The following is a 13,125-nucleotide window of genomic DNA, read 5'->3' on the forward strand; positions in this document are numbered from 1 at the left end:
AATAGCCAAAATAATCTTGGAAATGAAGAACAAAGTTGGAGAAATCAAATTTCCCAATTTACAATCTACTACAAAGCTGCAGTATTCAAGACTGTGCTACTGGCATAAGGCATCTGTGTATTTGACAGATGCAAAAACATGTATATGAATGTTCACAGCAGCATTATTCAAAATAGGAAAAAAGTGGAGACAACTCAAATGTCCGTCAACTGATGGAGCCACAAAATGTGGTCTATCCACACAAAGGAATATTATTCATTCATAAAAAGGAATGAAATTCTGATTCATGCTATAACATGAATGATCCTTGAAACCTATGCTGTGTGAAAGAAGCCAGACAAAAAAGCCACATGTTATATGATTCTATTTATATGAAATGTCCAATTAGGCAAATCCATTAGTGGTTGCCAGAGGATGGAGGGAGGGGAGAATGGGGAGTGACTGCTAATGGGTATGGAGTTTCTTTTTGGGGTGATGAAAATGTTCTAGAATTCAGTAATGGTAATGGTTGCATGGCCTTGTGAACATACTAAAAACCACTGAATTGTACACTTTAAAAGGGTGAATTTCATGGTATATGAATTATATTTCAATATCAAAATAACATCTATAGGCTACTTAAACATAATAATTAAGTTAAAATTGCCTAACTTAATAGAAATGAAGCAGACCACCTGGGAAGAACAGATGTGCTGCAATGATTGACATAAAATAAAATCAAGTGTCTGATTAAATACATACAAATATACATAACGGTAGATTCACACTATGCATGCTGGCTGAGAGACAATAGAACACATAATTGGAGTTTGTACACCAGAATTATGTGTATACGTATTCATATATATTCACATACACACACACACCCTCCCCTTATTTCAGGACTCTGTCATGGAATAGTGTCAAAATATGATTATAATATAGTTCATCTGGTAAATAATAACAAAATCCTTGGATAGTACCTTAGCAGATTTTTCATTAAATCAAATTTCACACTATTTCCTCAATATACCAACGATTTGGGTTATTACATGTTAACTTATTTAAATTAGAGCAACAGGCATGTTGTTGCCACAACTGTATATAAATTAGCATACACATCTATAACACACGTATAAATTCACATATGTTTTAGAAAAGTAGAGACTATGGCATTTCATAAGCCAGCATCATAAATTCTGGGCCAGGATCTATTTTCTTGTGGTTCAAAATTCTGGCTCTGGAGTAAGAGAGATCAAAGTTAGAATCGAAGCTTCCTCATTTACTGGTTAGTTATACAACTTTGAACTAGTTACTTAACTCTTCTACAGGTAATAATACTTCACATGACCCTTATGAGAACTACATGAGATAATGCACATGAATCACTTAGCATTGTGCTAGACACCTAATAAACATTCAATAAATGTTGGCTGGAGAGAACTCAAGATGGCGGCGTAGGCAGACTCTGAACTCACCTCCTCCCGCGGAGACAGCCAAGTTACAACTACTCGTGGAAAAATTACCTGAGACAGAACTGAAAACTGGATAAGAGGAACTCCTGTAACACAGGACAATCCTAATTGAGGTGGAAGAGGCAGAAACTCCCTTCTGGAGAGAAAAAACGCTGCCCTCACAAGCCGCCAGATTCACAGCCACCTGGGAGCTGCCCACAGGTATGCAGCCTCCCTAGACGTGCGGGGCCCTGAGCCAGGGAGAGGCCCCGCGGTAGGCATTTTGTGGACCCAGCAAAATTGAGACCAGTGGCATAATATGTGACTTTGCCTGCTACTAAACCATTGGGGAGTACCCCCAGAAAAGCTGGTTGACAAAGAAATTAAAACCGGCTCTTAAAGGGCCCACGCGCAAACTCACCCGTATCAGAAAGCATCCTAAAATCACCAGAAAGAAAGGTGCATAGTGCTTTGGTGAAAAGAGACTCACCTGATAGGCCCTGAGTGCATCTCAGTAACAGGTGAGACCTCGCCAGGGACTGGGACATTGGAGGCGGCCACTGTTGTGGCCGGGTGTGGTTGTGCTGACACAGACGCCATTGGAGTTCTCCCTGGGTCCTGCTAGCTCAGGTCTGCCCAACCCACTAGAGCACCGATTTAATCCAGCTCAGCCATGGGCCGGCCCTGAGGCTTAGCGGTTAAGTGCGTGCGCTCCACTGCTGGCGGCCTGGGTTCGGATCCCGGGCACGCACCGATGCACCGCTTCTCCAGCCATGCTGAGGCCGTGTCCCACATACAGCAACTAGAAGGATGTGCAGGTATGACATACAACTATCTACTGGGGCTTTGGGGGAAAAAAATAATCCAGCTCAGCCAGAGCTCAGCCAGGGCGGGCAGCCCACCCTACAGACTGGCCCCACCCAACAACAAGCCCTCAGGCAACTTGTGGGCCTGCATAGATTGGTAACTGGATTCTCTGCAGCCTGGCAACTGAGCCCACTTCAGTGGGGCAGGGCATGCACAGGGAGCAGGTGGAAAGTGTGGGGCAGTGGTGGAGTGTGTGGGGCTCCTGCCGTGCAGAGACTGGGTCTGCTTCAGGAGGTCGGGGCGTGCACACAAGGCAGGACTGTGTTGACTGTGTGTGTGGACCTGTGGGCGGCAGGGCTTGTCAGCTGCAGAAGACTTGTGCTTCTCAAAGACCCACATAGGGGGTTTGCCCCACCTTCCAAAGCCTGAAACAATTGGGTGCTCCCGTGCCTGAGGCCAGCCCCACCCAGCTGCAATCCTCAGAGAGCTGACAAGAGACCTAAAGGCTGGAGGCTTATAGCAATTGTAAGCCCCTAAGCCTAACAACCTGCCACACTGGGGGCCTACTCACTTAAAAGAAATACTGCAACACAAACGTGGTATTAGAATTAGCAGCCAACTTAGCTGGGGCTCCCCACACCTGATAAAGAGACTGAAGGGCCCACAACAACTAGAAGAAGCTGAGCATTACAACAGCTGACCAGGAGCATAACTCGGCCTCCCTGGGCACCTACAGGGAGGGCAAACAGGCCACAACAGAAGGACACACGTAACCCACCTAGGGGTCACCCCTGGAACATTGAGAACTGAGGGAAGCACACTGCAGGACTCCTAAGGCATCACTTGTATAAAGTCACCTATCCAAGAGCAGGAGACGTAGCTGACCTACCTAATATGTAGACACAAGCACAGGGAAAGAGGCAAAATGAGGAGGCAAAGGAATACATTCCAAGTAAGGTAACAGGACAAAACCCCAGAAAAGGAACTAAGTGAAACAGAAATGAGGAACCTACCCGACAGGGAGTTCGAACTAAGAGTGTTACGGATGTTCACTGATGTGGGGAGAAGAATAGATGAACTCAGTGAGAGTGTCAACAAAGAAATGGAAGATATAAAAAAACCAATCAGAAATGAAGAATACAATACTGGAAATGGAAAATTAGCTAGACGGACTCAAAAGCAGAGTAGAGGATACAGAAGAACAGATCTGCAAGCTGGACAAAAGACTAGAAGAAATTACACAAGCTGAACAGGTAAAAGAGAAAAGAGTTAAAAAGAGTGAGGACAGTCTAAGGGACCTCTGGGACAACATCAAGCTCACTAACATCCGTGTTATAGTTGTCCCGGAAGGAGAAGAGCGAGACAAAGGGGCAGAGAATCTATTTCAAGAAATAATAGATGAAAACTTCCCTAACCTAAGGAAGGAAACAGACATCCAGGTACAGGAAGCACAGAGAACCCCAAAGAAGATAAACCCAAAGAGGCCCACAACAAGACACATCATAATCAAAATGTCTAGAATTAAAGATAAAGAGAGAATCCTAAAAGCCGCAAGAGAATGTCAAGTTACATACAAAGGAAACGCCATAAGGCTATCAGCTGACTTCTCAGCAGAAACCTTACAGGCTAGAAGAGAGTGGCAACGTATATTTAAAGTGCTAAAAGGAAAAAACTTACAGCCAAGAATACTCTACCCAGCAAGATTATTATTCAAAATGGAAGGAAAAATCAAAAATTTCCCAGACAAGCAAAAATTAAAGGAGTTTGTCACCAAGAAACCAGTGCTACAAGAAATGTTAAAGGGACTGATTTAAGGGGAAAAGAGAAAACCACAAATAGGAAAAATTATCTATTTCCATGATAAGAGGGTAGTGGATACAAATGCACAAAAAAGAGGTTAGATATGATATCAAAAACATAAAAGGAGGGAGGAGGGGAGTTAAAGAGCAGAGCTTACAGACAGAGGTCAAACTAAAGAGACCATCAATTCTGTATAGAAGGAGAAAGGAACAGAGAAGGACTACTAAAACACTGAGAAAAAAAGTTAAAAAATGGCAGTAAGTACATACTTATCAATAGCTACTTTAAACGTCAATAGACTAAATGATCCAATTAAAAGGCATAGGGTGGCTGATTGGATAACAAAACAAGAAGACCCATATATATGCTGCATACAAGAGACACACTTCAGATCTAAAGACACTCACAAACTGAAAGTGAAGAGATGCAAAACGATACTCCACGCAAATGGCAATGAAAAGAAAGCTGGGGTAGCAGTACTCATATCAGACAAAATAGACTTTAAAACAAAAACTGTAAAAAGAGACAAAGAAGGGCATTAAATAATGATCAAGGGAACAACCCAACAAGAGGATATAACACTTGTAAATATCTACGCACCCAATGTAGGGGCACCTAAATATATAGGGCAATTATTAACAGACATAAGAAGAGAAATAGACAGTAACACAATAAGAGTAGGGGACTTTAACACTCCACTTACACCAATGGATAGATCATCCAAACAGAAGATCAATAAGGAAACACTGGCCTTAAACGACACACTAGAACAGATGGACCTAGTAGATATATACAGAGCATTCCATCCAAAAACTGAAGAATACACGTTCTTTTCAAATGCACATGGAACATTCTCCAGGATTGATCACATATTAGGCCACAAAACGAGTCTACATAAATTTAAGAAGATTGAAATAATACCAAGCATCTTCTCTGACCACAAGGGTATAAAACTAGAAATCAACTATAGGAAGAAAATCAGAAAAGCCACAAATACGTGGAGATTAAACAAAACGCTACTGAACAATGACTGGGTCAACGAAGAAATCAAAGAAGAAATCAAAAAATACCTGGAGACAAATGAAAATGAAAACACAACATGCCAGAATTCATGGGACATAGCAAAAGCAGTTCTAAGAGGGAAGTTTATAGCAATACAGGCCTATCTCAACAAACAAGAAAAATCTCAAATAAACAATCTAACAATGCACCTAAAGGAACTGGAAAAAGAAGAACAAACAAAGCCCAAAATCAGTAGAAGAAGGGAAATCATAAAAATCAGAGCAGAAATAAATGAAAAGGAGAGCAAAAAAACAAAAGAAAAAATTAATAAAACCAAGAGCTGGCTCTTTGAAAAGATCAACAAAATTGACAAACCTTTAGCTAGACTCACCAGGAAAAAAAGAGAGAAGGCACAAATAAGTAAAATCAGAAATGAAAGAGGAGAAATTACAACAGACACCTCAGAAATACTAAGGATTCTAAGAGAATACTATGAAAAGCTATATGCCAACAAATTCGACAATCTGGAAGAAATGGATAAATTCTTAGAATCATACAACCTTCCAAAACTGGATCAAGAAGAAGTAGAGAATTTGAATAGACAAATCACCAGTAAGGAGATCGAAACAATAATTACAAAGCTCTCCAAAAATAAAAGTCCAGGACCAGACAGCTTCCCTGGTGAATTCTACCAAACATTCAAACAAGACTTAATACCCACCCTTCTCAAACTCTTCCAAAAAATTGAGGAGGGGGGAAGCTCCCTAACTCATTCTAGAAAGCCGACATCACCCTGATACCAAAACCAAACAAGGACAACACAAAAAAAGAAAACTACAGGCCAGTATCACTGATGAACATCGATGCAAAAATCCTCAACAAAATACTAGCAAATGGCATACAACAATACCTTAAAAAGATTATACACCATGATCAAGTGGGATTTATTCCATGTATGCAGGGATGGTTCAACATTTGCAAATCAATCAACATGATACACCACATTAATAAAATGAAGAATAAAAATCACATGATCATCTCAATAGATGCAGAGAAAGCATTTGACAAGATACAGCATCCATTTATGATAAAAACTCTGAATAAAATGGGGATAGAAGGAAAGTACCTCAACACAATAAAGGCCATATATGACAAACCCACAGCTAATATCATCCTGAATGGTGAAAAACTGAAAGCTATCCCTCTAAGAACAGGAACCAGACAAGGATGCCCACTGTCACCACTCCTATTTAACATAGTACTGCAAGTCCTAGCCAGAGCAATCAGGCAAGAGAAAGAAATAAAAGGGATCCAAATTGGAAAGGAAGAAGTGAAACTGTCACTATTTGCAGATGACAGGATTTTATATATAGAAAACCCTAAAGAATACAACAAAAAACTTTTAGAAGTAATAAACGAATACGGTAAAGTTGCAGGATACAAAATCAACATACAAAAATCAGTGGCGTTTCTATACACTAACAACAAAGTAGCAGAAAGAGAAATTAAGAATACAGTCCCATTTACAACTGCAAGAAAAAGAATAAAATACCTAGGAATAAACTTAACCAAAGAGGTGAAAGATCTGTACACCGAAAACTATAAAACATTGCTGAAAGACATTGAAGAAGACACAAAGAAATGGAAACATCTTCTGTGCTCTTGGATTGGAAGAATTAACATAGTTAAGATGTCCATACTTCCTAAAGCCATCTATAGATTCGATGCAATCCCTATCAAAGTTCCAACAACATTTTTCACAGAAATAGAACAAAGAATCCTAAAATTTATATGGAACAACAAAAGACACCGAATAGGTAAAGGAATCTTGAGAAAAAAGAACAAAGCTGGAGGTATCACACTCCCTGATTTCAAAATATGCTACAAAGCTATAGTAACCAAAACAGCATGGTACTGGCACAAAAACAGACACACAGATCAATGGAATAGAATCGAAAGCCCAGAAATAAACTCACACATCTATGGACAGCTAATCTTTGACAAAGGAGCCAAGAACATACAATGGAGAAAAGAAAGTCTCTTCAACAAACAATGTTGGGAAAACTGGATAGCCATATGCAAAAAAATGAAAGTACACCCTTACCTTACACCATACACAAAAATTAACTCAAAATGGATTAAAGACTTGAATGTAAGACCTGAAACTATGAAACTTCTAGAAGAAAACATAGGCAGTACGCTCTTCGATATTGGTCTTAGCAACATATTTTCAAGCACCATGTCTGACCGGGCAAGAGAAACAATAGAAAAAATAAACAAATGGGACTACATCAAACTAAAAAGCTTCTGCACAGCAAAGGAAACCATCAACAAAACGAAAAGACAACCGAACAATTGGGAGAAGATATTTGCAAACCATACATCTGATAAGGGCTTAATCTCTAAAATATATAAAGAACTCATGCATCTCAACAACAAAAAACTAACAACCTGATTAAAAAATGGGCAAAAGACCTGAACAGACGTTTCTCCAAAGAAGATATACAGATGGCCAACAGACACATGAAAAGATGTTCAAAATCATTAACTATCAGGGAAATGCAAATCAAAACTACAATGAGATATCACCTCACGCCCGTCAGAATGGCTATAATTAACAAGACAAGAAACAACATGTGTTGGAGAGGATGTGGAGTGAAGGGAACTCTCATACACTGCTGGTGGGAGTGCAAACTGGTGCAGCCACTATGGAAAACAGTATGGAGATTCCTCAAAAAATCAAGGATGGAACTACCATATGATCCAGCTATTCCACTGCTGGGTATTTATCCAAAGAACTTGAAAACACCAGTGCGTAAAGATACATGCACCCCTGTGTTCATTGCAGCGTTATTCACAATAGCCAAGACTTGGAAGCAACCTAAGTGTCCATCAAGGGACGAATGGATAAAGAACATGTGGTATATATACACAATGGAATACTACTCAGACATAAGAAACGATGAAATCCAGCCATTTGTGACAACATGGATGGACACTGAGGGTATTATGCAAAGTGAAATAAGTCAGAGGGAGAAGGTCAAATACCATATGATTTCCTTCATTAAGTCGTAGATAATAACAACAATAAACAAACACATAGAGACAGAGATTGGATTGGTGGTTACCAGAGGGGAATGGGGGAGGGGGGAGGGAGGAGGGTGAAAGGGATAATTCGGCACATGTGTGTGGTGATGGGTTGTAATTAGTATTTGGGTGGTGAACATGATGTAATCTATGCAGAAATAGAAGTATAATGATGTACACCTGAAATTTATACAATGTTATAAACCAATGTTACTGCAATAAACAAAAAATTAAATAAATAAATAAATAAATAAATGTTGGCTCTTATTACTAAAGTTAATACAATGGTACTTATTTTCTGTAGATAATAATACCTACCACTTAGGAGTTGTCCCATGTACAATGCGATCAGCATATTAATATTTAGGATATTTATGAACATTACAATTCAACTCATTCTAGCTTTCATTTAGCTATACTTTAAGTTTTAAAATGTATGAAGCAAAATACAGAACTGTGTGTATTAAAACAGAAAACTTACTGATATGACTTTCTAGTCCTGCTTCCAATTTCTTAAGCCACAATAAAAGGTTTTGTTCAGTTACATCCTGGTCTGAAGGAAATGCAAATACTTGGCCACCTGAATGCAAATTCACCACAAGAAGAAGAGGAAGGGGAGGTAGAGCATCAAAATACACCTGCAAGATTCCTCTCCCCACAGGAGTATTCTTTCTAGGAAAGGGAGCGATTCAACATGTTAATTAATATTTCTTTCTACAACAAAATAATGAAAGCAACAGTTTGTAGAACATTAACCTTTAAATATAGTATCACGCCAATAAGTTTATTTTATGAAGAGCTGTCCTAAAAACCAAGAGATCTATATAACTATGTTATCAGTAATCACAGTATTGAAAAGTTTCTTTTAACATGGGGCACTGTGTTTCTCTTAGGAGAAAAAGAGGCAGTCAATGCAAGTTTTAATGAAAAACAGGTATAGTCCAAAGGCTTGTCAATTTCGGCCTACTACAATCAATAAGTTCCTTCCCAAGTTTAGTCAAGTATCTGATCATGTGAGCTCAAAAATTAAATGGTTACAAACTATAAAATAACAAGATACCTATAATAAATACTTCTTTTCCAAACAAAATTGTGTCTTTTCTCAGGAAAAAAGAAGGGATTAATTTCAAATTAAAAAGATTTTTAAAAATTGTGTTCATACAAGGAAACCATAAGTTTAACATGCCTAGTTTTCCTAATACAGAACATTCCACATTAGGGAAAATACCATTTTACCCCGAGATACCTACAAGGATAATTACCTGGGAAAATTTTGTCTCAAGCAGTGGGTTGTACTGTTAGTGAACTCTTCACAGCAAAAATGTACACTGCGTCATTCTTGTATTTTTTCCAAATGAGTTAAAAATAAAATGTCTTTCTTCTGACTAATTTGAACAATGGATAGTGTGTATATATGTGAACTGTGTTCATAGACATTAAACGTAACACAAGCCAAACATCTAGAAAACATACCAGGAAATACTGTTGATGAATGCACTGAAAACTTTCTGTAACATTTTAGGCTGCATTTTAAAAATACAGAAGTACAGAAAAAGGACCTGAAGGAAAAATGTCAAAATATCACAATGTTTATTTTTCTGTATTTGTCAAGTTTTCCTCAATGAACATCAATTACTTTTAAAATCTGAAAAATTATTACTTTAAAAAATTTATAGTATGACAGCAAAAGCAAAACTAACAAAAGCAAAAATAAACAAGTGGGACTACATCAAACTAAAAAGCTTCTGCACAGCAAAGGAAAGCATCAACAAAATAAAAAGGCAACCCATGGAATGGGAGAAAATATTTGCAAGTCATACATTTAATAAGGGGTTACTATCCAAAATAATTCACATAACTCAATAGTTAAAAAAAAAAAAACAATTTAAAAATGGGCAGAGGAACTAAATAGACATTTTGCAAAGAAGACATAAAAATGGCCAAAAAGTACATGAAAAGATGCTCAACATCACTTATCATCAGGGAAATGCAAATCAAAACCACCATATCACTTCACACCTTTTAGATGGCTATTATCAAAAAGACAAGAGATAGCAAGTGTTGGTGAGGTTGTGGAGAAAAGGGAACCCTGTGCATTGTTGGTGGGAATGTAAATTGGTGCAGCCATTGTGGAAAACAGTATGGAGGTTCCTTAAAACATTAAAAATAGAACTACCATATGATCCAGCTATCCTAGTTCTGGGTATGCATGTAAAGGAAATTAAAACAGGATATTGAAGAGCTATCTGCACTCCCATCTCCATTGCAGCATTATTCACAATAGCCAAGACATGGAAACAACCTGTCAACGGAGGAACAGAGGAAGACGACGTGGTAAATATATACAATGGACTATTATTCAGCCATGAGAAAGAAGGAAATCCTGCCGTTTGCTACAACATGGATGAATCTTAAAGGCATTATGCTAAGTGAAATAAGCCAGACAGAGAAAAATAAATACTGCATGTTATATGTTATACTTATACGTGGAATCTAAAAAAAAAAAAGTCAAACTCATAGATAGACACAGAGAGTAGAAAAGTGGTTGCCAGGGGCTAGCGGGGGGGGGGGGGGGGCAGGGAGAGGTTGGTAAAGGGTACAAACTTTCAGCTATAAGATGAATAAGGTCTGAGGATCTAATGTAAAACATGGTGACTATAGTTGGGTAACACTATATTGTATAATTGAAATTTTCTAAAAGAGTAGAACTTAAATGTTCTCACCTTCAAAAAATTTATGTATGTGTGTATATATATATAAGGTGATGAATGTGTTAATTAACTAGATGAAGGAATCCTTTCACAATACATACATCAAATCATCACAATGTACACTTTAAATATCTTAAAACTTTATTTGTTAATTATACTTCAATAAAGCTGATATAAAATTAAAACACAGCAAAAAAAATTTATTGTAGAACAGAATTCATTCTAAAACAAGGTCATCTTAGACCATCCGAGGGAGTTTAATTAACTAAAATATCACGATGACGTAGACATTGGTCCCATAATATTAACTCCAAAGGTAGAATTAGAGAGTTTCATTTCCTAATGAAAATGTAATAATAATTATACTTTACCTTTTGCATATTAAAAAATAAAAATATACTTACAGATTTAACCAGCAAGGGGTAAGAGAATCCAAGTGTTTCTCCTTTACCAGCGTCAATATTGTTTTTTTATACCGAGGAATTATGCTGCCATCACTGAATAAAATAAGTAATGGTTTCTGAAGTCTTAAATAAATGGGAAGATTTTCCACAGTGATTTCTGGCTGTTAAAAAAAAAAAAGGAACAAAAAAAAAAAACCCCATGAGGAATAATGATGAATAAAATACAAAATAATGTTCAAATAACTCATGAAATTTTAGTTTGCAAAACATAATTCAAATATATTTTCATTTAAGTGGAGATTTTGCTATACTAATAACTATGAATCTCAAGAGTTTTGGATTTAAGTCTATTTTATCTCAATAATGAGTTAGTTATTTTCAAAATAAAACTACTAATAGAATTTGAAAATAAATTAACTCAACGGAGCTCCCTGTTTTAAAAGGATGTAACACTTCTAATAATTTTTTATGCTAAAATCTGGACCAGACTAGCCAACATCCACATGACAAACAAAACTCTTGTTATATTTTTCCTCTGACATAAAATTTTTGAAAAAAACTTTCAGCTGAGTTTTAAAGATATAATCTTTTAATGTCTACAATTACTTAAAAATTAATAAAATCTTACTTTGTTTCAATATTACGGATTTTTAGCATAATTAAAGTAATCAAAAACTACGTTAAAATAAATTTTTAAAGGTCTCATTTCTTTTTGGTTTAAAATAACAAAGTATTTAATAAGAAATAAGAAACCTAACTTTTTTACTCTTTTTATTAATTAAAAGAGAATAACCATTTTTTATATATTCGTACAAGACAATTTGTCTAGGTTATTATTAAAAAAATTGGAAAGAGCAACAAACAATGTTAATATATGTAGGATTAAAAATAGCAATGACTTGGAATATTAAAGCCTTCTACCATTTTCCATTTTTAGTTCCACATCTGTTATTTCATCTTCTGGAAATACCTGTGGGTAGATTAAATCACCCTCTATCAGATAAATAATCCAACCGACAGAAGAGGAAACCAATGAAGAGAAGCTGACTTGCTGAAGTCGCACAGCTAAGTAGGAGGAAGAGTTAAAACCAGCACCCCGGCGTCCTGTTCACCAGCTTCCCATTATATTGGATCAAACTAGAAATCCAAATCAACAATTTTATTTTTCTTCATAGTGCCAGCCACCTCTGAACACAGTACTGGTTCATCCTCCAACACCAAACTCTGGCATATACTTTTCCCTATTTAGTTTTCAAAGCCACATTCCTCTGCCAATTCTTACTTTTCTTCAAATTCTTTCTCTTTCACACTCAAAATCCTCTTCTCACACCTTCCTTTTTCATGACTTAAATCTTAGATCCCTTCTTCTCCAAATTCCTCTATGTTGTCTTCTTGTGTTAGTTATCATCTTTAATCTTCTACATGAGTTATATCCCCTTCCTAAAATTGACAGATCTTATCAAGCCAGCGGATTTCCTCACTCTGAACAGATTTGAAACATTAGGTGAGATGGAGCCACCATTGCTCAATTCAAACATCTATTGAGAACTACAAAGTTCAAGATGTTATGCTGAGTACTGAATCAGAAAGAAATAAGATACTTTCCCTGCCCTCAAAGAATTCATACTTTAGAGGAGGAAACAGTTGTACAACCGCTGTGATCCAAGAAAAAATTAATGTGTGACAATAAGGAAACCTACTGGCTCAAAATTAAGCTAAAAAAGGTAGGGAAGCTCATGGATGATTTTAGGAAGTGATATTTGATCTGGGCCTTGGATAAGGAAAAAGATCTTGACAGACTGATGTGTGTGCTAGAGCAGGGATTCCAGATATAGGGAGCATCATGAGGACAGGCATAGACGTGTTAAAGCAAACACAATA

The 13,125-nt window shown here is 37.1% G+C and overlaps 1 protein-coding gene across 11 annotated transcripts in view; it reads right to left on the bottom strand.

Moving 5' to 3' along the window:
* TXNDC16 (thioredoxin domain containing 16) overlaps window positions 1-13,125 on the bottom strand; it is a 127,203-nt gene that overhangs the window by 4,257 nt on the left and 109,821 nt on the right. For 9 of the 11 annotated variants that reach the window (XM_058566915.1, XM_058566916.1, XM_058566918.1 and 6 more), the window contains 2 exons: window positions 11,245-11,405; window positions 8,611-8,801 (listed from right to left, as the gene is read on the bottom strand). In XM_058566915.1, the coding sequence (XP_058422898.1) occupies window positions 8,611-8,801; window positions 11,245-11,405 (352 nt within the window). The other 2 variants (XM_058566922.1, XM_058566921.1) reach the window with 2 other exon arrangements.

Source organism: Diceros bicornis, chromosome 24 (genome assembly GCF_020826845.1).
Source record: "Diceros bicornis minor isolate mBicDic1 chromosome 24, mDicBic1.mat.cur, whole genome shotgun sequence".
In the NCBI taxonomy this organism is placed as follows: Eukaryota; Metazoa; Chordata; class Mammalia; order Perissodactyla; family Rhinocerotidae; genus Diceros; species Diceros bicornis.